The sequence below is a fragment of the Podospora pseudopauciseta genome, assembly GCF_035222475.1.
Source record: "Podospora pseudopauciseta strain CBS 411.78 chromosome 2 map unlocalized CBS411.78m_2, whole genome shotgun sequence".
Lineage (NCBI taxonomy): Eukaryota > Fungi > Ascomycota > Sordariomycetes > Sordariales > Podosporaceae > Podospora > Podospora pseudopauciseta.
Genome location: NW_026946663.1, coordinates 565,265 through 583,958, shown reverse-complemented (window position 1 = coordinate 583,958; position 18,694 = coordinate 565,265). Strand labels below are relative to the sequence as shown.

Genomic DNA, 18,694 nt, shown 5'->3' with positions numbered 1-18,694 from the left:
AATATCAAAAGTTAAAGAGGCAACAATGACGATGGCAAAAAAGACCGTTGTAGACCGGACCCGGACCGACCAAAAGTTAGCTTGGCGGGTGATCGACTGCCGAGGCCGAAAGCTGCTGTGTCATCAAGCTCCGTCCCGTCTGCCGGGTCTTGCCGGTCTATGTTTACCTTATTTGTATTATTTTATTCTTTTTACAACTTTTGTTTGGGATCAGAAAAGACATCAATCATACACACACATTGATACTGTACATTCAATGCATCAATGTGCCCTGCCCCCCAAAAAAAAAAATATCCCGCCTTTGAGATCCATATACACTAGGTACGATATGTCATAATTCCGTGCTCGCCCGCGCCGCCTTGTTCAGTAATAGGTAGTAGTAGTTTAAACTCCTTAGTTTCTCCATGTAAAAAGCCAACGAGTCCAGCAGCCCAGCCCCAATCCCCGGTAGTTCATTAAATAAGATGCTTCGACCTGTACACCAGTGTTAGCGATTGCTTCCAAATTAAGCAAAATTCAGGGGAGACACACCTGAAGTACGCCCGCAGGTACATGATTTGCCAGGCCCACAACCCAACCAGCAAGAATGTTGTGAGGAAACCAAACCACTTCACACGGTTGTTGGTGCTCTCGTTGGTGTCTCTAAGCTTCTGCTCGCGGTGGCGGAGGTAGTCCATCTCGCTGACAATCTCGCCCACCATCTCCTCGATTCTGCGCAGCTCGGTTTCTACGGGCTTCAGCTTCTCGCTGGCCTGGACGGCAGCCCAGTCCTTGGCGTCGGCACCAATGTCAATGTCGAGCTCGACGTGACGGTTGGGGTTCTGGACGTATTTGTCTGTTGGTCAAGAGTTAGCGGGGTCCCTGAGGATCAAAGGTTGGTTGACGCACTCCCTGTGAGAATGTTCTCAAAGCACACGTCGAAAGCAGCGTCGGCATGGGAGGTGAAGACGGTGCGTTGCTCGCCAGCAATGTCCTTGGGCTTGCCGTACTCGTTCCCTGCCGCGTCCATAATGTGCATATTCAGTTGCATGCCATCGCCCTTGTATCCATCCACAATAGCCGTAACCACCACCAACATATCCTTGGCGACAAAGTTCCGAATGCATCTCCTCGAAAGACTGTCGTGTCCGCTGCCCGCCTGGATGTCGAACTTCAGGCCCTCGGTGCCCATTGCCAGCAGGAGCAGCGCGCTGCAGACATTCTGTAGCACCGACCGTACGTAAACCATTGTCTGTGTGTCTGAGTATATCGAGTGAGCTGTCGTCGGCAAGGAGGGAGATGAAGATGTTGGCGTCGTCGGTGGTGAGTTCAAGTCAATACAGCTGGCACAACGGGGGAGCGCTGCACGTTCCACTGGAGCTTCGATAAAATGGCAATCTGTCGCCTTCCCCCTTGGAGCCCAGAGCAAGGGTACCGTGGCCATGCAGCCAATCAGAAGCCCAGTCCCCAGAGAAAAAGCTTTTGTGGATCAGCCTTGCTTGGCCTCCACTCGGGCTTGCGCCCAACCCCTGCTCACAATCCGCGTCCAGATTTCTCAGCCTCGCGAAACTGGAACTGTTTCCTTGAACATCCACTGCACCGCGACCATCAACCACTACACCACCATCGATTTCCACCCACAACCACGAGCGCAAAGCAGCTTTCCGATCAACCTCTCCTTTTTTGATCAAAACTACATCCGAAATTATCCGCGCATAGCCACACCACAGGCAAAATGCCAAAATGTACGTTTACCGTGGGCAAACATCGAGACGCTGCTAACACACTCTCCAGTCTTTTGCGATTATTGCGATGTCTACCTCACGCACGACTCCATGAGCGTGCGCAAGGCCCACAACAGCGGTCGCAACCATCTCCGCAACGTTGTCGATTACTACCAACGTAAGTCTCTCTGTTGCCTGCGCTGCCGCCGTTCTTGGCTAACCGCTCCTCACAGAAATCGGTCACGAAAAGGCCCAGTCCGTCATCGACTCCATTACCAACTCCTACGCCGCCGAAGGCCAAGCCCACGCCAATCCCATGCTGCCACAAAATCAACCCGGCGGATTCGGCTCCAACCCCTTCCCTCCTCCCGGCGCAGGCTTCCCAGGCATGCCACCCCCAGGCTTCCCCGGTGCCTTCCCCGGTGCACCAGGCGCTCCTCCGTTCCCACCTCCGTTCCCTGGCGCCCCAGGTGGTGCCAACGCCCCTCCATTTCCGCCGCCATTTCCCTTCCCAGGTGCGCCAAATTCGGCTTCCCCTGCCGGCGGGGCACCTCCCTTCCCGCTTCCACCTTTCCCACCTGGAGGAGCTGGTGCTGCTTTCCCGCCTCCTCCTGGTGGCGGCATGCCACCTTTCCCACCACCAAACGGAGCGGTGCCCCCTCCAGGGGCTTTCCCTCCACCGGGTGGTATGCCATTCCCACCGCCGGGAGGGCAGTTCCCGCCTTTCCCTCCTCCAGGAGCGGGTGGGTTCCCGGGTGGTGGCAGACAGTAGAGTGTGGAAATGAAATGTAGGTAGTGTCACAGAGAGCGGTAAAATGAGATATGGATCAACGAAAGGCACTCATAAGTCTCCTTAAGTTGCGAGCATGCGTGTAACATCAGCGGAAACGATCAGTTATAAGCAAGTGGCTTGAAGAGAAGATACCAAGGAAGCGCACGATATGAATATCAATGGATCACACCGTCAAGATATCGAGTTTATGCGTTTAAGCATCCAGGCAACGGCATTAAAAGAAGGCATTGCTGTGGATAACGAAGGCTACAATGGACCGCAGAGTAGTAACCTGAGAAGATGAGTAAAGGGGTGCTAAAGCAGAGAGGTTTGGGGAGATGGAGAGAAGCGTTGAAAAAGATACCCAGAGGTCTCAAAGAGAGAGAGGTTGAAGTAGGGAAGATAGGAAGCAGAGGCAGTGAAGAGAGAAGACCCAAAGCGGAGACAAATGCAACCCGCACTTAGGAATATCTAGTCATCCTCAGGCGTTTTTTGCTCGACCATTTGATCCAAGCTTATAGTGGACTTAATATGAGCTAAATCTGAGCGTTGGGTGTCTGATTTATGGACTTAATCTAAGCTTGGTACGTCTTATCTCTGGATTTGATCGAAGCCTTATCTAAGCTGTGTATGTCTTATTACTAGACTGGTTCCAAGTTTCAAACTCTTGTTTTCCCGCTTAATCCAAGCTTTATATATCTTTCTTTTGACTTAACCTGAGCCTTGTATCATATGTTGGAGTTTATCTAGGTAGATTTGGTATATCTTATTTCCAGACTTGCCTAAGCTTTAGCATGTTACTTTGAACTTGATCCAAACTTTGTGTGTCATATATCTAGACCTGATCTGAGCTTTGCATTTTTTATTTTGGAGTTAATCTAGGACTGTAAATGTTGTTTTTAGACATTATAGCTGTAGCTCTTATACATTTTTACCGGGTATTATTGTAGATATGATGCTGCCACACGTGGTGGATGTCAGAGCTAGGAGATATGCGGGTGGGTGTGGTGAGACATGGGGAGTAGCTGTGTGTGGTGGGGAGTTATGTGGGGAGTGAGACTATTGTGGTAGAGGGAGATGCGGTGGGTCATTATGTGGAAAAACCATGTAGTGGTGAACAGTGTTGCGAGCCGTCATGGTTCAACCGCATCACCCATCACCGCACATAGCTTGCTTCTTCGAAGGTAGACGGCAAAATCTTCTGTTAAGTAATACATTTTAGGAAGCCTGGGGATGACTATAGATCTTGGAACAAGACGCGCAACGAGCATGGGTGACTAAGCGTTGAAGAGTGTGTATAGTGAAGTTGCCGTTTATAGCTGGGATCTGTTTAGTGTGTGTTGATATACCTGGATAAGCAGGTAGATAAGGTGGATGTGAATTCCTTTACTAGAATGTTGACATAAGGCATGTAGCTTTGACTGTAGATATATCAATTACCGGAAGTCGATAGAGGTAGCTTGGACTTTATACTATTGTTTAAACTATATTGCTCAGATTAGCCTCATACAGCTCAGATTATAGCCTCATACAGCTCATATTATGAACTCATGGTGATAGCTTCACTCTCAATAATCTAGGTAAGGCCCTCGGGTCAAAAGATTTACCTTGTCGATACTTCAGCAAATGTAGATGGCCTTTCAATAATGAGAATAAAACTACCTGCAGCCCGAATTTACCGCTCTTTTTTATCCAAGGTAAATAAGTCTTTTATTCTATAGTAATCCACGCTTTCTTCTTTCAACCTGAGCTTGATATGACCCAAACTTGTCTTTAGAATGCTCAGATCATACGCAGACAAAGCCAGGAATAAAATATCATAGCTCAGACTATACACAGAAAAGGCTAGGATTATAGACACAGTCTGAGCTTTCTGTGTTTGTAATCCTAGCCTTTTCCGAGCTTCTGGTGTCTATAACCCCATTTCCAAATAAGTTAAAGGTAGGTGAAGTAATGGGTGAACCGGGATGGGTGTACGGACCAACCCATGCAGAGCTGAGGCGGCTATTATGTGCACGGCAAGCCATTGGCACATCGTCTCTTGCAGCTCGATATCACATTCTTACGTCCAGGAATCCACCCTCCTTCCTGTGGAGATGTGATCATGATGCCTCATACCCGCCAATGCTAGGCTGCTACTGCTGAGCTAGAAGGCAAGCTGATTGCTTGCATGCATTAGCTCTCCTCGTCTGAATATTATACGCAATACATGCGAGGATGAGCGCTTTTACCGGACGACCAGCTCGACAAGCGCAAGCGAGCAGATCCACCAAGCCAGACATCGGATAGAGGTGTCCAAGAAGTCGGCAGTCGGCTTCCATGGCCTTTCCCCAAGAAGCGATGTGCCGTTGTGGCGGCGTTGTTGATGGTGGAATTGTCCGAGAGAACCCAGAGCCATAGAATCCACGGCTTCCAGCATGCTTCTTGATGGTCCAGCCCGATCATGACCTGCACATTCAGCTCAGGACTTTACCCGGCATGTGAACTGTGAGAAGCCAGATTATCGGCCCAATCCGCGGCCGCCTCTCTCCACAAGATGACAGCCACCTACTGCAAAGATTGTCCCCATGCTTGCAGGCTGCAGCGAGATGCATACAGAGGGAATATCAAGATGGTGATTTGCCTTGACATCAACGCCAATGCTTCGTGGGGTAGGACTCGGAGGTAATCCTGCGATGGAAGGCCAGCCTCTCGCTCCAACGGTTGATTCTCGAAAGGGGCAGCCACTCACAAAATGTCCTGAGAGTTGATGATGAGATGCTCGGCCGCATCATGCACCGCGCAGGTTTGCGGGTAGCGACAGTGTCGATTATTGGCTGACTCTGCCGTCGTCCGCATGAGCTGTGTGTGATCTGGAAATGTAACACCTGATTGGTCAATGATGACCAGGATTTAGACGCCGGACTATTCCTAAAGCTGTCTAGCTTGGATGATTGACAAGTGCGGGGCATTTCCTGTCTCTCATGTTCTCTGTCTCTCTTGTGAGTTTCCCAAAAAAGATTCCCATCACCACCGACAACGTCCCGCTGGTGTTAGCCGCCCACAGTGCAGTAGCACTCTGCGAGCTGGGTGATATCGACTGTGAACACAGCAGCAGGCATGGCCCTGCCTCTATCCGCCAATCCTCTTTCTCATTGGCTTCGGCCCTCCATCACCACCTCGGCCGGCAATCTGTAGTGCTCGCTGGGGGCCATGCGCCCCATGCTGTGGTCTCTCAAACTGGGCCGATGGCTTCTTGTCCCGCCCATCCTCCCTTGGTTGTGCGCCTCTCGTTCAACTCGGCGCCAGATGATATAAGGCCCTGGCCTCACCCTCTTTTCCTGTCCTTCTTCTTCTCTTCTTCAGCAAGCCCTCAAAAACAATAAACCAGTTTTTGTTTTTCCCCTCCTCCCCCTTTCTTTACCCTCCCCCTCTACACGGAGCTGTGCTCTGTTAATTCAACTAATACACAAAAAAATCAAAATATTGTAGCTTTGCTGGTCCTAGCTACTTCCTAATCGCCACCTCCGAATACCCTCAAAAACAACTATTGGTTTACTTGCTCGCCTCGCCTTACAGCGCGAAGCTATTTTCTCTCGGGACGGTTTAATTATCAGCATCTCGTGTTTATTTCAGCCTCACATTCAAAATGTCCGCCATTCAGCTTTCATTCAACCTCCGTGTTTCCTCCGGTGTCAAGACCGTCCATCTCCTCGGCTCCTGGGACAACTACTCCGGCCAACTCCCGCTCTCTAAGGACAAGACTTCCTCCAAGTCCGGCACATGGAAGGGTACCTTCCGCTTCCAGCCCACCACACTTCAAGCCGGCCAAAGATACTGGTACTACTACATGATCGATGGGTACCACGTCTCGCACAACCCCTCCGAGGAGTCCACCGTTGAGCCCACCACCGGCCGTGCCCTCAACATCCTTGACGTCCCCAAGTCTTCCTCCAAGTCTTCCTCTTCCAGCAAGTCCTCTTCCCGCAAGTCTTCCTCGCGCCACTCCGTCAGCTCCGACATCCCCAAGGGTCGCCCTCTCTCCATGTCCCAGATCAAGGCCCCCAAGCCCGTAGCTCCCCACGCTACCCGCCACATCTTGGACGGCGACTTTGACGAGGATGAGCTCTCCAGCCACTTTGCTGCCACCGGCATCTACGACTACGACGCCGAGGACATCATCACCGACTTTGGCGCTTCCGTCTCTCCCGTCTCCTCTGTCGGCTCCTCGCTCTCGTACCGCTCCGACAACTCCTCGTCGTCGTCCGGCTACAGCACCCCATCCTCAGACTGCTCCTCGTGCACCTGCGAGCGCTACGGCATCACCCGCAAAGGTGAGCGCGTCCGTCTCGACTGCGGCGGTTCTCGCTGCGGCTACGAGGACTCGTGCTCCTCTTCCGAGGACGAGCAAGAGTACGTTGAGCGCAGCTCCCGCCGCAACGGCATCGTCGTCCGCCGATAAATGCCCGGGCCCAATGTCTAGGGGTAGACTTGCTGCCTTTTTTTTTACTCTTTGAAGGAAGACAAAGGACTTGCTTGTTGGATGTTGCCTTAATAAGACCTTGGCGTTGATTTTTATCCGCTTTGAGGTCGGCACACCTAGCCAGGATCCCTCCACACACCACAAACACGAGGCTTTATTCGCTATCGTTAACATTCGCGTCCCTCACTTTTGAGGACATGATGATTAATGACTAATGAAAAGCTGTACGCTCACTTTGTTTGATGCTGTTTGTTGAAATACACACTCAAGCTCTCACACAACCTGATGCCCTTCCCTCCCAGACCCGGGGTCGCGACTGGTTCGAGATTCTGTGTGTCGATCTGGGAGGAGGGCAGGCCAAGCACCACTTCATTGTGTGATGCTGCCACCCCCTCGAGATATAATATCTCTTGCGTTCCTTACCGCTTCTGTCAACCGTCGGAGCACCCTTGTCTGCTCTTCTCTCCTGGTGAGAGTGAGAGTAGGTTCTGGTCTAGCTCTGGCACAATAATAACAAGCATAGCTTGTGGGGAAGGATTATTTTCTTGCTTCATCAGGGGATGGATGTGAAGCAATTGGCAATGTAATGGCATTCTGGGATGTGCTGTCCTGGAGCGGGCTATTACCAACTCAATGTTTGAGACCTTCATTGTGTATTCTTAGGGCAGTTTCAGATATCTCTCTCTCTTTGAGAGATTGGGCATGGAATAAACCTGCCTCCCGGGTTTTAGCATAGCACAAGACAAGATAGCGGGTTGGATGACTGTTGAATTCAGCTTGTTTCACTTGATGAAGATACCTTATATTTGCTTTATGTGCATATTTATGGGCTCTATCCCTTTGCTCAATATACATCCCTATATGCTACTACTAGAGTTGGTACTATCAATTATGAGTTTATCGATTAGTCCTTATCAGTTGTGATTGTGATCTTATCGATTGTGACACATGGAACCCACGCGAAGGTACATGCACATGGATAAGGCATGGGCACCAATATGGAGGCGGCACGCACACGTTCGTAAGGCGTGGGAATACACGTGGAGAAGGCGTGAACACTGGAGGCGGCATATGCCCACAGAGAGGGCATGCACACATGGAGACGGCATGGCCACACACATAGACAGGGCATGGCCTCACACACATGAAGAGGGCATGGCACACACATAAAGAAGGTACGGACACGCACATGGAGAGGGCATGGGCACACACATGGGGACGGCATACACACGTGGAGAAGGCCCATACATGAAGAAAGCATGGGCGCAAACATAAAGGCAGCATACACACATGGGGGGTTGATATAACTGGAGGGGCCACACGCACATGAAGGAGGCACGCACACGGGCAAGGCACACCCACACAGGGGAGGCTCACCCACATGGAGGAGGGCTCACGCTCAACAACATGCCAAAAGAACTTCACAATATCAAATTCAACGCGATATGAACGCCAAAATCAACGCTATCTCCACCGTTCCCAGTTCACCTCTGATAGCAAGCCTCTATAGGCCAGTCAGATATCAAATCAACGCGCCAAAAAAAGAGCACACACCGCCCACGATCACCCCCACACATCCCCCTAAATCATGGCGTTGGCTACCTCCCCATTCACCTCCCCCTTTGCCGCCTCCGCGGGAGCTTTCTTGGTGAGGCTCGCAAGAGCCTCCGGGGTGCCGTCAAGGGGCGCGTGCCGGCCCCGGATGTGTTGTTGGTGGCTCTTGCCAACGTGGCCGCCGGGAATCGTCACCTCATCGCCGGGAGCCGTCACCGCACCGCCGGCATTCCCTCCCCCGTTCTCTCTGGCCACCTGCCCGACCCCCTCACGCTTTGTTCCCTCGCTGCCCATGATGACGAGGGCCCCGGCCGCTTCATTCGACGAGGGGGAGAGAGGCTTGTGGGTTGGTTGAACTGCAAGGAATTGGTGTCAAATTACACGCCCGTTGACTGCCATTTGGAGGGGGATTTGATGCTGGTTTTGAGGGTAAATTGAAGGGGATGTGAAGCCAATTGAAGGGGAATTGGAGCCGGCGTTCAGGGCACACTGGGGCCCGCGGGGGAGAGGGGAACAACGGTGTTGGAAGGGGGCATACCTCTTTGAGGAGAGCGGCGTGGTTCTGTGGCTCTGGTGCACCACGACGTGCCAGGAATTGTCAGCGGGCGATAGGGAGAGAGAGACCTGGGCACAGTGGAGAGCGTTCAGGGAGGGGGGAACGACGGCAATGGGGCACACCTAATAGAGGAGAGGCTGGGGGTGGCATGTGTGAAAGAATGTGTGTGTGAAGGAGTGTGTGTGAAGGAGTGTGTGTGTGAAGGAGTGTGTGTGAAGGAGTGTGTGTGTGAAGGAGTGTGTGTGTGAAGGAGTGTGTGGATGTGTGGGAAGAGGGAGAGAGAGAGTGTGTGTGAGGAAGAGGAAGAGGGAGAGGAAGAGGGAGAGGAAGAGGGAGAGGAAGAGGGAGAGGAAGAGGGAGAGGAAGAGGGAGAGGAAGAGGGAGAGGAAGAGGGCACGCCCGCTGCATTTCCTAACCGTACCGCCTCACTGGACCGCACTCTGTGGGTGACCTCGTCGCCGTCAATTCCATCCGGTCTCTCTCACCGGCCATCACTCGCCCCTAAATGGCTGCATTTTAGCCCTCCGGCCCGGTGAAGGCCGCCAAATATCGCACAAAACGTTTTTTCGGTTTAAATACATCAGACGCCTCGCTTTGTGCAACCTCATCCCATAAAACTTCGCCAATAACGGCTGGTGTTGAGGTTTTCAGGCTTCACGATGACGAAGTGCGGGGGTTTGTGGGCCGTTTTCGCACAATGCCGCCATTGCAGGCCACCTGCCAATGGCTGGCAGGTTTGATTGCGATTGGCAAGGGCCTGAAAAGTGTGCTGGGGGCGGCAGGAAGGGCTGTGGGAAGAGGTGCAATTGAACATGGCGAGGATGGCAAAAATGGCAAAAATGGTAAATATGATGAACATGGCAAGCATGGCAGTCATGGTGAACACGGTGAACACGATGAGTATGGTGAGCATGGTGAGCATGGTGAGCATGGTGAGCACGGTGAGCATGGAGCATGGAGATCATGGAGAGTATGGAGAGTATGGAGAGTATGGAGAGTATGGAGAGTATGGAGAGTATGGAGAGTATGGAGAGTATGGAGAGTATGGAGAGTATGGAGAGTATGGAGAGTATGGAAAGCATGGAGAGTATGGCCAACATGGCGAGCAAGGCAATTATAGTGAATATGGCAAATATGGGAGGTATGGGAGGTATGGGAGGTATGGGAGGTATGGGAGGTATGGGAGGTAGGCAAGCATGGCAGGCATGGCAGGCATGGCGAACATGGCGGACATGACAAGCATGCAAGCATGGCGAATATGGCGAACATGACGAACATGGCAGGCATGGCAACATGGCAGGCATGATGAACATGGCATGCCTGGCAGATATGGCCATCCTCCCTTTTGGCGGCGGCGAATGTGGTGATGGCTTCACTTTCGATGGCAGCGACAGTGGCGATTTTTAGCTTGCGACAGTAAGTGTGATGATCACTTCACTTTTGGCGGCAGCGAGTGTGATGACAACTTCGCTTTTGGCAGCGACGAGGGTGTTGATTTTTAACTTATAACGGTTGAATAATAATAGACTCACTTTTGGTAATGGTGAGTATAGCGATGGATTCAGTTTCTGCGACGGTAAGTTTGGGGATGAGTTTATGCTTCTTGCTGTCTCTTTAGTTGTATATGCATTTTAAGAACACTGTTTAGAGACGTATGCATCAAGATGATTTTTTTTCGCGGCCGCAAGTGCGGGGAATAGCTTCACTTTTGGCGGCGGCGAGTATCATCATATCCTCATTTTTGGCGGCGGTAAGTATAGTGATAGGTTTTTTCCCCACTAAATATGTTGATGTTTCCACGTTTGGCAGCAGCGATTATAGGAATAGCATTACTTTTGCACAGTAATTAGAGCAATAACTATAAATACAGAAAACTTTACAAATTTTCGTCTAATTTTTTTTTTATTTCTTGTTGAAATAGGTGCTATTGAGGCCTGTAAATATAGGCTCAAATAGCTATCGGCGTAGTATACTGAGAATAAAGAAGACTTTGACTGCAGCATTCGACAGTTGCCGTGGCACTGAAGGAAGGAGGATTACAGGGGCGGCGCCCTGTAATATATAGAAGAGAATCACGGTAACATAGGCTTATGAGGCACTGATGAGTGTGGTGAGCCAGTATATTGATTGAACCTTGTAGACTAAAAAATACCATAGTGGATAGGGTGTGAGGCAGAGGTCTTATAGGCCATCGGCCTCTTACTTGCTCCCCGAGGGTGGCTCCGTTCCCGGGCCTGAACGCGCGTTTCCCGGCCCCGAAGGCCCGCTAAATGCGCTAACCAAATATAAGGTTAGGGGCCACGTTACAGGCCACGTTGCCGCTACCGTTTGACCACTGCAGGGCACCGGCCTTAACGCTCGGCCTTCCGGGACCTCGGATTGCTTCCGGAGGCCGAGCCTCCGCTCCGGTAACCGCAGTCCCTAAACACTGCTGATTCAAGACATCGTATTGCCTCTAAGGCCCTGTAATATACAGGGCTCAGATACACTGTAAAATCCACAAACAAAAGCTATATTTTAACAATAACTATTCTGTTAACTGTCACGGCACAGGCTTGACACTGACGGACTGATGGATACTAGGCACGTGCGGGCTACGTGGAACATGTGGGACTCTGGGAGCGAGAGCAAGTAGTAAAGCTTTGCTTTATCAAAAAGCTCTGCTTTTGCAGGCACTGTTAGGATTTCCTCTCTTTTTTTTTCTTTAGCTTATAATTAAATCAATTAATATAGTATAACTATTGCTTATCTTAAAACTTACCTATCAAGCTGTAACATCAATTAATTTCTAGCTTTTAGCTTTTTTTTTACAGCTAGTGACTTGCTTAGGCTACTAGCCTAACATTTAATGTCTTTTTTTAAATTTATTTTAAGCTTAGATTAGATTGTTAATTTTAGTTTTCAATGCCTATTAATGTCTATTTAAATCTGTTTAAGTCTGTTTAAGTTTGTTTAACTTAAATTAAGACTTTTAAAAGTCAAATTATAAGTTTATGCTAAAGGCTTAGCTATGCAGTCAGCGTTACTTGATGTTTAAAAGCAGCCGTGTAACAGTGTCATAGTTAAACCAACAGCAAGCTACGCTACATGTAGGACGCGGGGCGCCTAACTAATCATTAAGGAAGTTAGGAGACGGCCAATTAGGCATAGACAAAAGTGCTATAGTGCTAAGGCTCACGAGCAGTCTACAGGATGCAATATGCTAGGGGTAATCAGAGGTATAGCACGACGAGCATATTGCGGAATGTAATGTGCTAGGAGTAATCGAGGCTATAGTAGGGCGAGTACCTTAAGGTTCTAAGGTCTATATATACGGAGGAACTAGCTAGTATAAATAGATAGTTCCGTAATATATAATATAAGTTATAATCGTTAATATTAAACTATTATAATTAAAATAAGCTATTATTATATACTATTTAGCTATACCGAATTAAGATTATTTAAAAGTATTTTTAACTAATATCTCTTTTAGAGATTCTAGATAGGAGTTCGTTATACGTTATATACTTACTTTAACTTTATTATAAATAAGTTAAAGGCGTTTTTTTACTATTATAGCCGGACCTAAAAATATTTAAATAGGAGGCATCCCGCTTAGTCTAAGCGCCGAAGGACTTTCTATTAGACCTATACTGGTTTGGGGTGCGGCCACAGGCCTGAGGGTTTGAGTAAGGAAGTGGGGCTCTCGGAGGATTCGGAGGTTCAGGGGTCATGTATATAAGCGGTCTGCTTCGGACATTCTGTTTTAGACAGATCATCGACTTTTATTTCTTCATATTTTTGTGCCTTGCACGCGTGCAGGCAATGCTGGCCCTCTGATCAGGCCGATCAGGTGCTTATTATGTGGTCTGCGAGCCCATAGAGTCTTTTCTTTGTCCTACGTGGAGTGCGGCCTGCGAGCGAGCTACTGTCACGGAGGTGCGCTCATTCATACACCCTGTTGAGGATATATTTGTGGTGTTGTGGTTGGTTTGTGTGTTTTCTCACCATTTCAATACCCTTTACCGTAAAGTAGGTTATTAAGCGTCTTAAAGAGCTCGAAGATAAGGCTTAATAGACCCGGGAGTAGATTTTCGCTATCTCGATTACATTTAAGTCGATTATTAAGTTCCCGGTACTAAAGCGTTATAAAGGAGAAAAGGTAAAGCTTAAAGGATTTTTAATTTAATTTAAAATTTATTTTCGTTAATACCTAAACTAATTTACTAACGAAAAATTAAAAATAATCTTCGTGGCTATTAAGCTTAAAGATAAGGCTCTCGTATAGTTCGAGCTTATCCTCGACGATTACTATAAATAAAAGCCGGAAAACTAAAAGAAAATTATTATAAAATATTTTAAAAGCTATCGTACCTTTAAAGCTAAGCTTAAAAAAGTATTTAAAAAGTATAATAAAGTAAAGCGTACGTAAAATAGATTTTTAAGTTTACGCTAAACGCGCTTAATAGCCGACTACGCGGCTTAGTTTAAAATCGATAGCCTACGTAACGTTATTAACGATAAAGGGTTAATATAATTCTTTTACTATAACTTTAAAGATAAAGTAAAAAATAAATTATATAAAGAGTCGAAGCCCGATATTATTAATAAATATATTATTATAGCTATATAAATCGATAATTAATAGTTTAAATATCGTATAAAGAAAAAAAGAGGTAATAATAGAGGTAGTTACGGTAATAGTTATAGAAAATACTTTAATAGTAATTACTTTAATAATAAATATAAGCGGAAATACCTTAGTATTAACTACTCCGGCACTATATACTTAGGACCGATAAACGTCGATACTATATAGTAATAAAGGCCGTAAGGCCGAGGTTAAAATAAAGATAACCTTAAATATTTTAATTACGGTAAAGTAAAATACTTTAAAAAGGATTATAAAGTATTTAAACGGCTTAAATAAAAAAAGAAAATCGTATTAATTATTATATCGAAAGGACCGAAGGTTATAAAAGTAATAACTATTAAGTATTAATAAGGCGGAGTAATAAGCTCCGAGAAAAACTTTAATTAGTACGCCGGATAGAAAAATAGAGAGTTTTAGGAAGTAAAGGAAATACTAAAAAGGCTAAAGGTAAAGTACGAAGAAAGAAATTTTTAAATATAAATATTATAGGATTAAATAATATAGATCGCTATAAAAATTATTACGGAAGTCGCTAAAGGTAAAGGTCTTACGTAAGGACTTACTAAATAAATAATATTAAAGAAGTAATATAGTAAATACGGAATTACTATTTTATAAAATATATTATAGCCTATAAAGCTTTTATATAAAAGCTAAAAAGAGTATTAAAAAGGTAAAAAGGTTATTAATATTAAAATCGCGAAGCTATTAAAGGATATATTAATATTTATATAATATATACTTTATAAGGGAAATATAGTATAGCTTTATCTTATATATCCGGAATACCGGAAAGTACTTTAGTTTTAATATATTATATATAAATATATAAAGTATTATTAAAGTAAATCGTTATACAGCTATTAGCCGGTATATAAGGTAAGTAAAAGAAGTAAGCTATAGCTAGTTAAAAAGACTATAGCCCGGTAAAAAAAGGTTTAATAAAAGGACCTAAACGACTATATTTTATAAAAGATTTAGGACTTAATTAAACTAAAAGATAGCCTTTAGGTTATATAGATTATACTAAAGTATATAAAGTATTATATTAAATACGTAAACGGTTAAAATATAAATAATAATATATATTCGTAAAAGAAAATAATATTAAAATAATACTTAAGCTTAAACTACGCTATATATTTACGGAAAAAGGTTAAGCGATATTATTAAGCTAAAACGCTTAAAATTAAATAAAAAAACCGTTATTAAATATAAATATAAAAGAATATTAAAGATAAAAGATAAAAGGAAATTAGGTAAGTATAATTAAAAAACTTTATATTATTAAATAATCTAAGGTAGGAAGATACTTTTAAATAATATAACCGTTTAGGAAACGATTTACGGCCTTTCGCGGAAGCCGTTAACCTTTAACGGACTATAAATAATATTTTTAAAGGTATCGGCGTAAGGCGAAGGTATAGAATAACGATCCGGCGCTTATTAATAAAGTCGTTACTATATAGAAAGGAAATAAAAAAGATAAACGCTTTTAGGTTACTATATATTAAAAAAATCTTTAAATAATAATATTAATAAACGGTAATATAGAAACGAATTTAATTTTATTATAATTCGTATATTAAGTTTATATACTATAAAAGAAAAAAAAATTATTATATAAAAACTATTTCTTACGTAAAAGGTCTATAGGGAAATACTATTTTTAAATATTATAATTAAAAGAAAAATAATATTAATTATATTTAATATTATAAATATAGGACTTTTAAAAAATATAATCCTGAAGTAATTATAATATAAAAATTATAACTTAAATATCGATTAAAGGGATAGTAGCTACCTATAACTAAAAAAGCTTTAAAAATATTTAATTAACGATAGAAAATTAAGAGTACGTACGGAGTAAAGTATAGGATAAGTACCCTTTATAGTATTACCGTAAAGAGTATAGGAAGTAATAGTATATTCTATCGATATAGGCGGTAAGATCGAAGAAATAGGATTAACGACGTTAATAAAAATATCGGAAATTAATAAATATATTTACTATAATAATGTAAAGAAAAGTAAGAAAAAAGCGGTACTAGTGGAATATTAAAGATATTTAGCCTTTACGGCTAAGTATTTAAAGAAGTTTCTAAAACGAGGACCGTAGAACTATAAAATTAAATTAAAAAAGGAAGCTAAGCTACGGCTATTTAAGGTTTACTATACTAACGATAAGTAAAGTAAAGAGCTATAGAAATACTTAAACGAAAATCTAAAAAAACGATATATTAAGGAATCTATATTATTAATAGGATACCCTATATTTTTCGTACCGAAAAAGAATAGTAACTTATAATTATATATAAATTATTATTAATTAAATAACGAAATAATAAAAAATAATTATTTATTACCGTTAATATTTAGGTTACGGAATTAATTAATAAAAGCGCGATACTTTATACGTTTAAATATACCTATCGGGTACGCCTATATATAAATTAAAGAAAAAGATAAATAGAAAATAGCGTTTCGTATACCTTATAATTATTTCGAGTATTTTATAATACTATTTAGGTTAACCAATACGCCCGTAACATTCTAATTTTTCGTTAATTATATAATACGGAAATACCTCGATAAAATAATAATATACTATTTTAACGATATTTTTATTTACTTACGTACTTTAAAGAAATATAAGTAATATATATAAGAGATATTTAATATACTATACGAAACTAAACTTTTAATTAATAAAGAGAAAAGCGAGTTTTATATATAAAAAATAATATATTTAAAATATTTAATATCGTTAAGTAAAGTTTATATAGAATTTAGGAAAATCTTAGTAGTTAAAAATTAGCCTACGCCGCAATTATAAATATACATTAAGAAATTCTTAAAGTTTATAAATTTTTATTAAATATTTATTTAGGGCTATATAAATATTACGAAGCTATTTAATTATTTAATTAAAAAGGATATAGAGTTCCGGTAAGGGTAGGAAAAGGAATAAGCCTTTTAGAAACTAAAAGAAGCTATATTAAAGGACCCGATATTTAAATTACTTAACCCTAATTAACTATTCGAGATTAAAGTAAATATATTAAACTATATAATCGATAAATAATTAGGGTAGTAAAACGATAACGGTAAACTATACCTAATAACTTTCTTTTCGAAAAAGCTTAAAAAAGTATATTAAAACTACTTAATCTATAATAAAAAGCTACTTATTATTATCGAAGCGTTCGAAAAATAAAAGCTATATTTTAACGGTATTAAATATAAAATATAGGTTTATATAGATTATAAAAATTTATAGTACTTTACTATTATAAAAGTCCTTAATATATAGTAAATATAATAATTAAAGTTCCTTTCGGAATTTAATTTTTAAATTAACTATAAGAAAGGTTCGGAAAATACTAAAGTAAATACGTTTAGCCGGCGAGCTAACTACTATAAGGATATACCTAAGAAATTACTATTACTATTTAAAAAAACGCCGGATAATACTTTTAAATATTTATTATAGCCGTAAATAAAATATTATATAATATATTATAAGAAAGCTACTTCTAATAAATACTAAAGAAAGTTAAATAATAATATTATAAAGTAATACTAATAGGAAAAGCTAAAGCTATAAGGTATTTAAAAAGATAATTAAAAAAGATTATAATATAAAAATCGAGCGTACGCGAGGCTAAGTAATAAAATAGTATTAGTAATAAAGATTTACGTATTAAAGCTCGGAGGATATATAGATATCGTTAAAACTATAAAAAAGATTAAGTAGTACTTTAATTAGTTAGGGATTAAGGACGATATTAAAAAAGTTATTTAGTTATACTATATATATAAAAGAACGAGGGTTATAAAATATAAACTTTATAGATTTTTAAAGCTATTACCGGTAGCAGAACGGCTATAGAGTTTAATTACGATAGACTTTATTACTAAATTAGTAAAGTTTAAAAATATAATAACCGGCGTTAAATATAATAATATATTAACGGTAGTCGATAGGCTTATTAAATAAATATATTTTTTACTTTATAAAAAAACTTAGTTAGTAAAATAATTAATAAATATAATATTACGGTATATTATATTAATATATATATAATTAAAGGAATTTATTACGGACCGCGATACTAAATTCGTATCGAAGTTTTAAAAAGCGTTAATAACGAAACTAAAAATAATAAATAAGGTATTTTCGGCCTACTATCCTTAAACGGATAGTTAAACGGAACGGCTTAACTAGATTATAAAATAATATTTATAGAATTATATTAATTTCGAGTAAGATAATTAAGTTAAATTATTATTTACAGTATAACTAATATATAATATATCGTTAACTAAAACGATTAAAGCTATACCGTTTTTTACGAATTTCGGTTACGAGGCAAACTTATAGTAAAGACCTATAGTTAAAGTACTTAGAGTTAGGATTAAGGTAAATAAAATATATATATTTTATAATAAGCTTAAGTAAAAACTAAAGTTTATAAGGGAAAGAATATAGAAATACTATAATACTAAAAGGCTCGAAGGACCTTACTTTAAGAGGGGAGATATAGTATTCCTTTCTATATATAATTTATATATTAAAAAACCTAATAAAAAGCTAGACTATAAGAGAGTAAGACTATTTAAAATTAAAAGGAAAATATCGGAAACGGTATTCGAATTAGAGCTACTTAGTACGATATATCTATAATTATATACCTTTTACATTTTACTTCTAAAACCCGCACTATACGTAAGTAAAGCTAATATATAGGTAGTAGTAGAGGACGAAAAAGAAGAATATAATATAAAAGAAATACTAGATTTACAGTTTAATAAAGGTTAATTAAAGTATTTAGTTAGTTAGTTAGGATATCCGGCTATAAATAACTCGTGGGAACTATAGGTACACCTTAACTGCCTAGATAAGCAAAAAGAATTCCATCAACGATATCCGGACCGACTAAAACCCAAGCAAGCAAAAAGACTCGGCCCCGGCCCACAGCCAGATAGCTATAAGACGGAGCCAAGA

General features: G+C 41.9%; 4 protein-coding genes across 4 annotated transcripts; 3 read left to right on the top strand and 1 right to left on the bottom strand.

Moving 5' to 3' along the window:
• Window positions 1-455: 455 nt before the first annotated feature.
• ERV25 (vesicle coat component) lies at window positions 456-1,440 on the bottom strand (the record flags this gene model as incomplete). The annotated part of the gene is made up of 3 exons (XM_062909161.1): window positions 889-1,440; window positions 532-835; window positions 456-474 (listed from the first exon to the last, which is right to left on the bottom strand). The coding sequence occupies exons 1-3, from the start codon at window positions 1,421-1,423 to the stop codon at window positions 456-458; spliced, it is 858 nt and encodes a 285-aa protein (XP_062767919.1). The 5' UTR covers window positions 1,424-1,440.
• A 121-nt stretch (window positions 1,441-1,561) lies between these two features.
• YHC1 (U1 small nuclear ribonucleoprotein C) lies at window positions 1,562-2,963 on the top strand. The gene is made up of 3 exons (XM_062909160.1): window positions 1,562-1,724; window positions 1,774-1,881; window positions 1,937-2,963. The coding sequence occupies exons 1-3, from the start codon at window positions 1,715-1,717 to the stop codon at window positions 2,473-2,475; spliced, it is 657 nt and encodes a 218-aa protein (XP_062767918.1). The 5' UTR covers window positions 1,562-1,714; the 3' UTR covers window positions 2,476-2,963.
• A 3,140-nt stretch (window positions 2,964-6,103) lies between these two features.
• Window positions 6,104-6,916, top strand: QC763_201240 (uncharacterized protein; the record flags this gene model as incomplete). Its single annotated transcript, XM_062909159.1, has 1 exon — window positions 6,104-6,916. The coding sequence occupies one exon, from the start codon at window positions 6,104-6,106 to the stop codon at window positions 6,914-6,916; it is 813 nt and encodes a 270-aa protein (XP_062767917.1).
• Window positions 6,917-8,639: 1,723 nt separating this feature from the next.
• On the top strand, window positions 8,640-8,846 carry QC763_201235 (uncharacterized protein; the record flags this gene model as incomplete). Its single annotated transcript, XM_062909158.1, has 1 exon — window positions 8,640-8,846. The coding sequence occupies one exon, from the start codon at window positions 8,640-8,642 to the stop codon at window positions 8,844-8,846; it is 207 nt and encodes a 68-aa protein (XP_062767916.1).
• Between the last annotated feature and the right edge of the window lie 9,848 nt (window positions 8,847-18,694).

Coding starts and splice junctions, on each gene's coding strand:
- YHC1 (XM_062909160.1), top strand. Junction 1,882..1,936: donor CGTTGTCGATTACTACCAAC/GTAAGTCTCTCT, acceptor CGCTCCTCACAG/AAATCGGTCACGAAAAGGCC.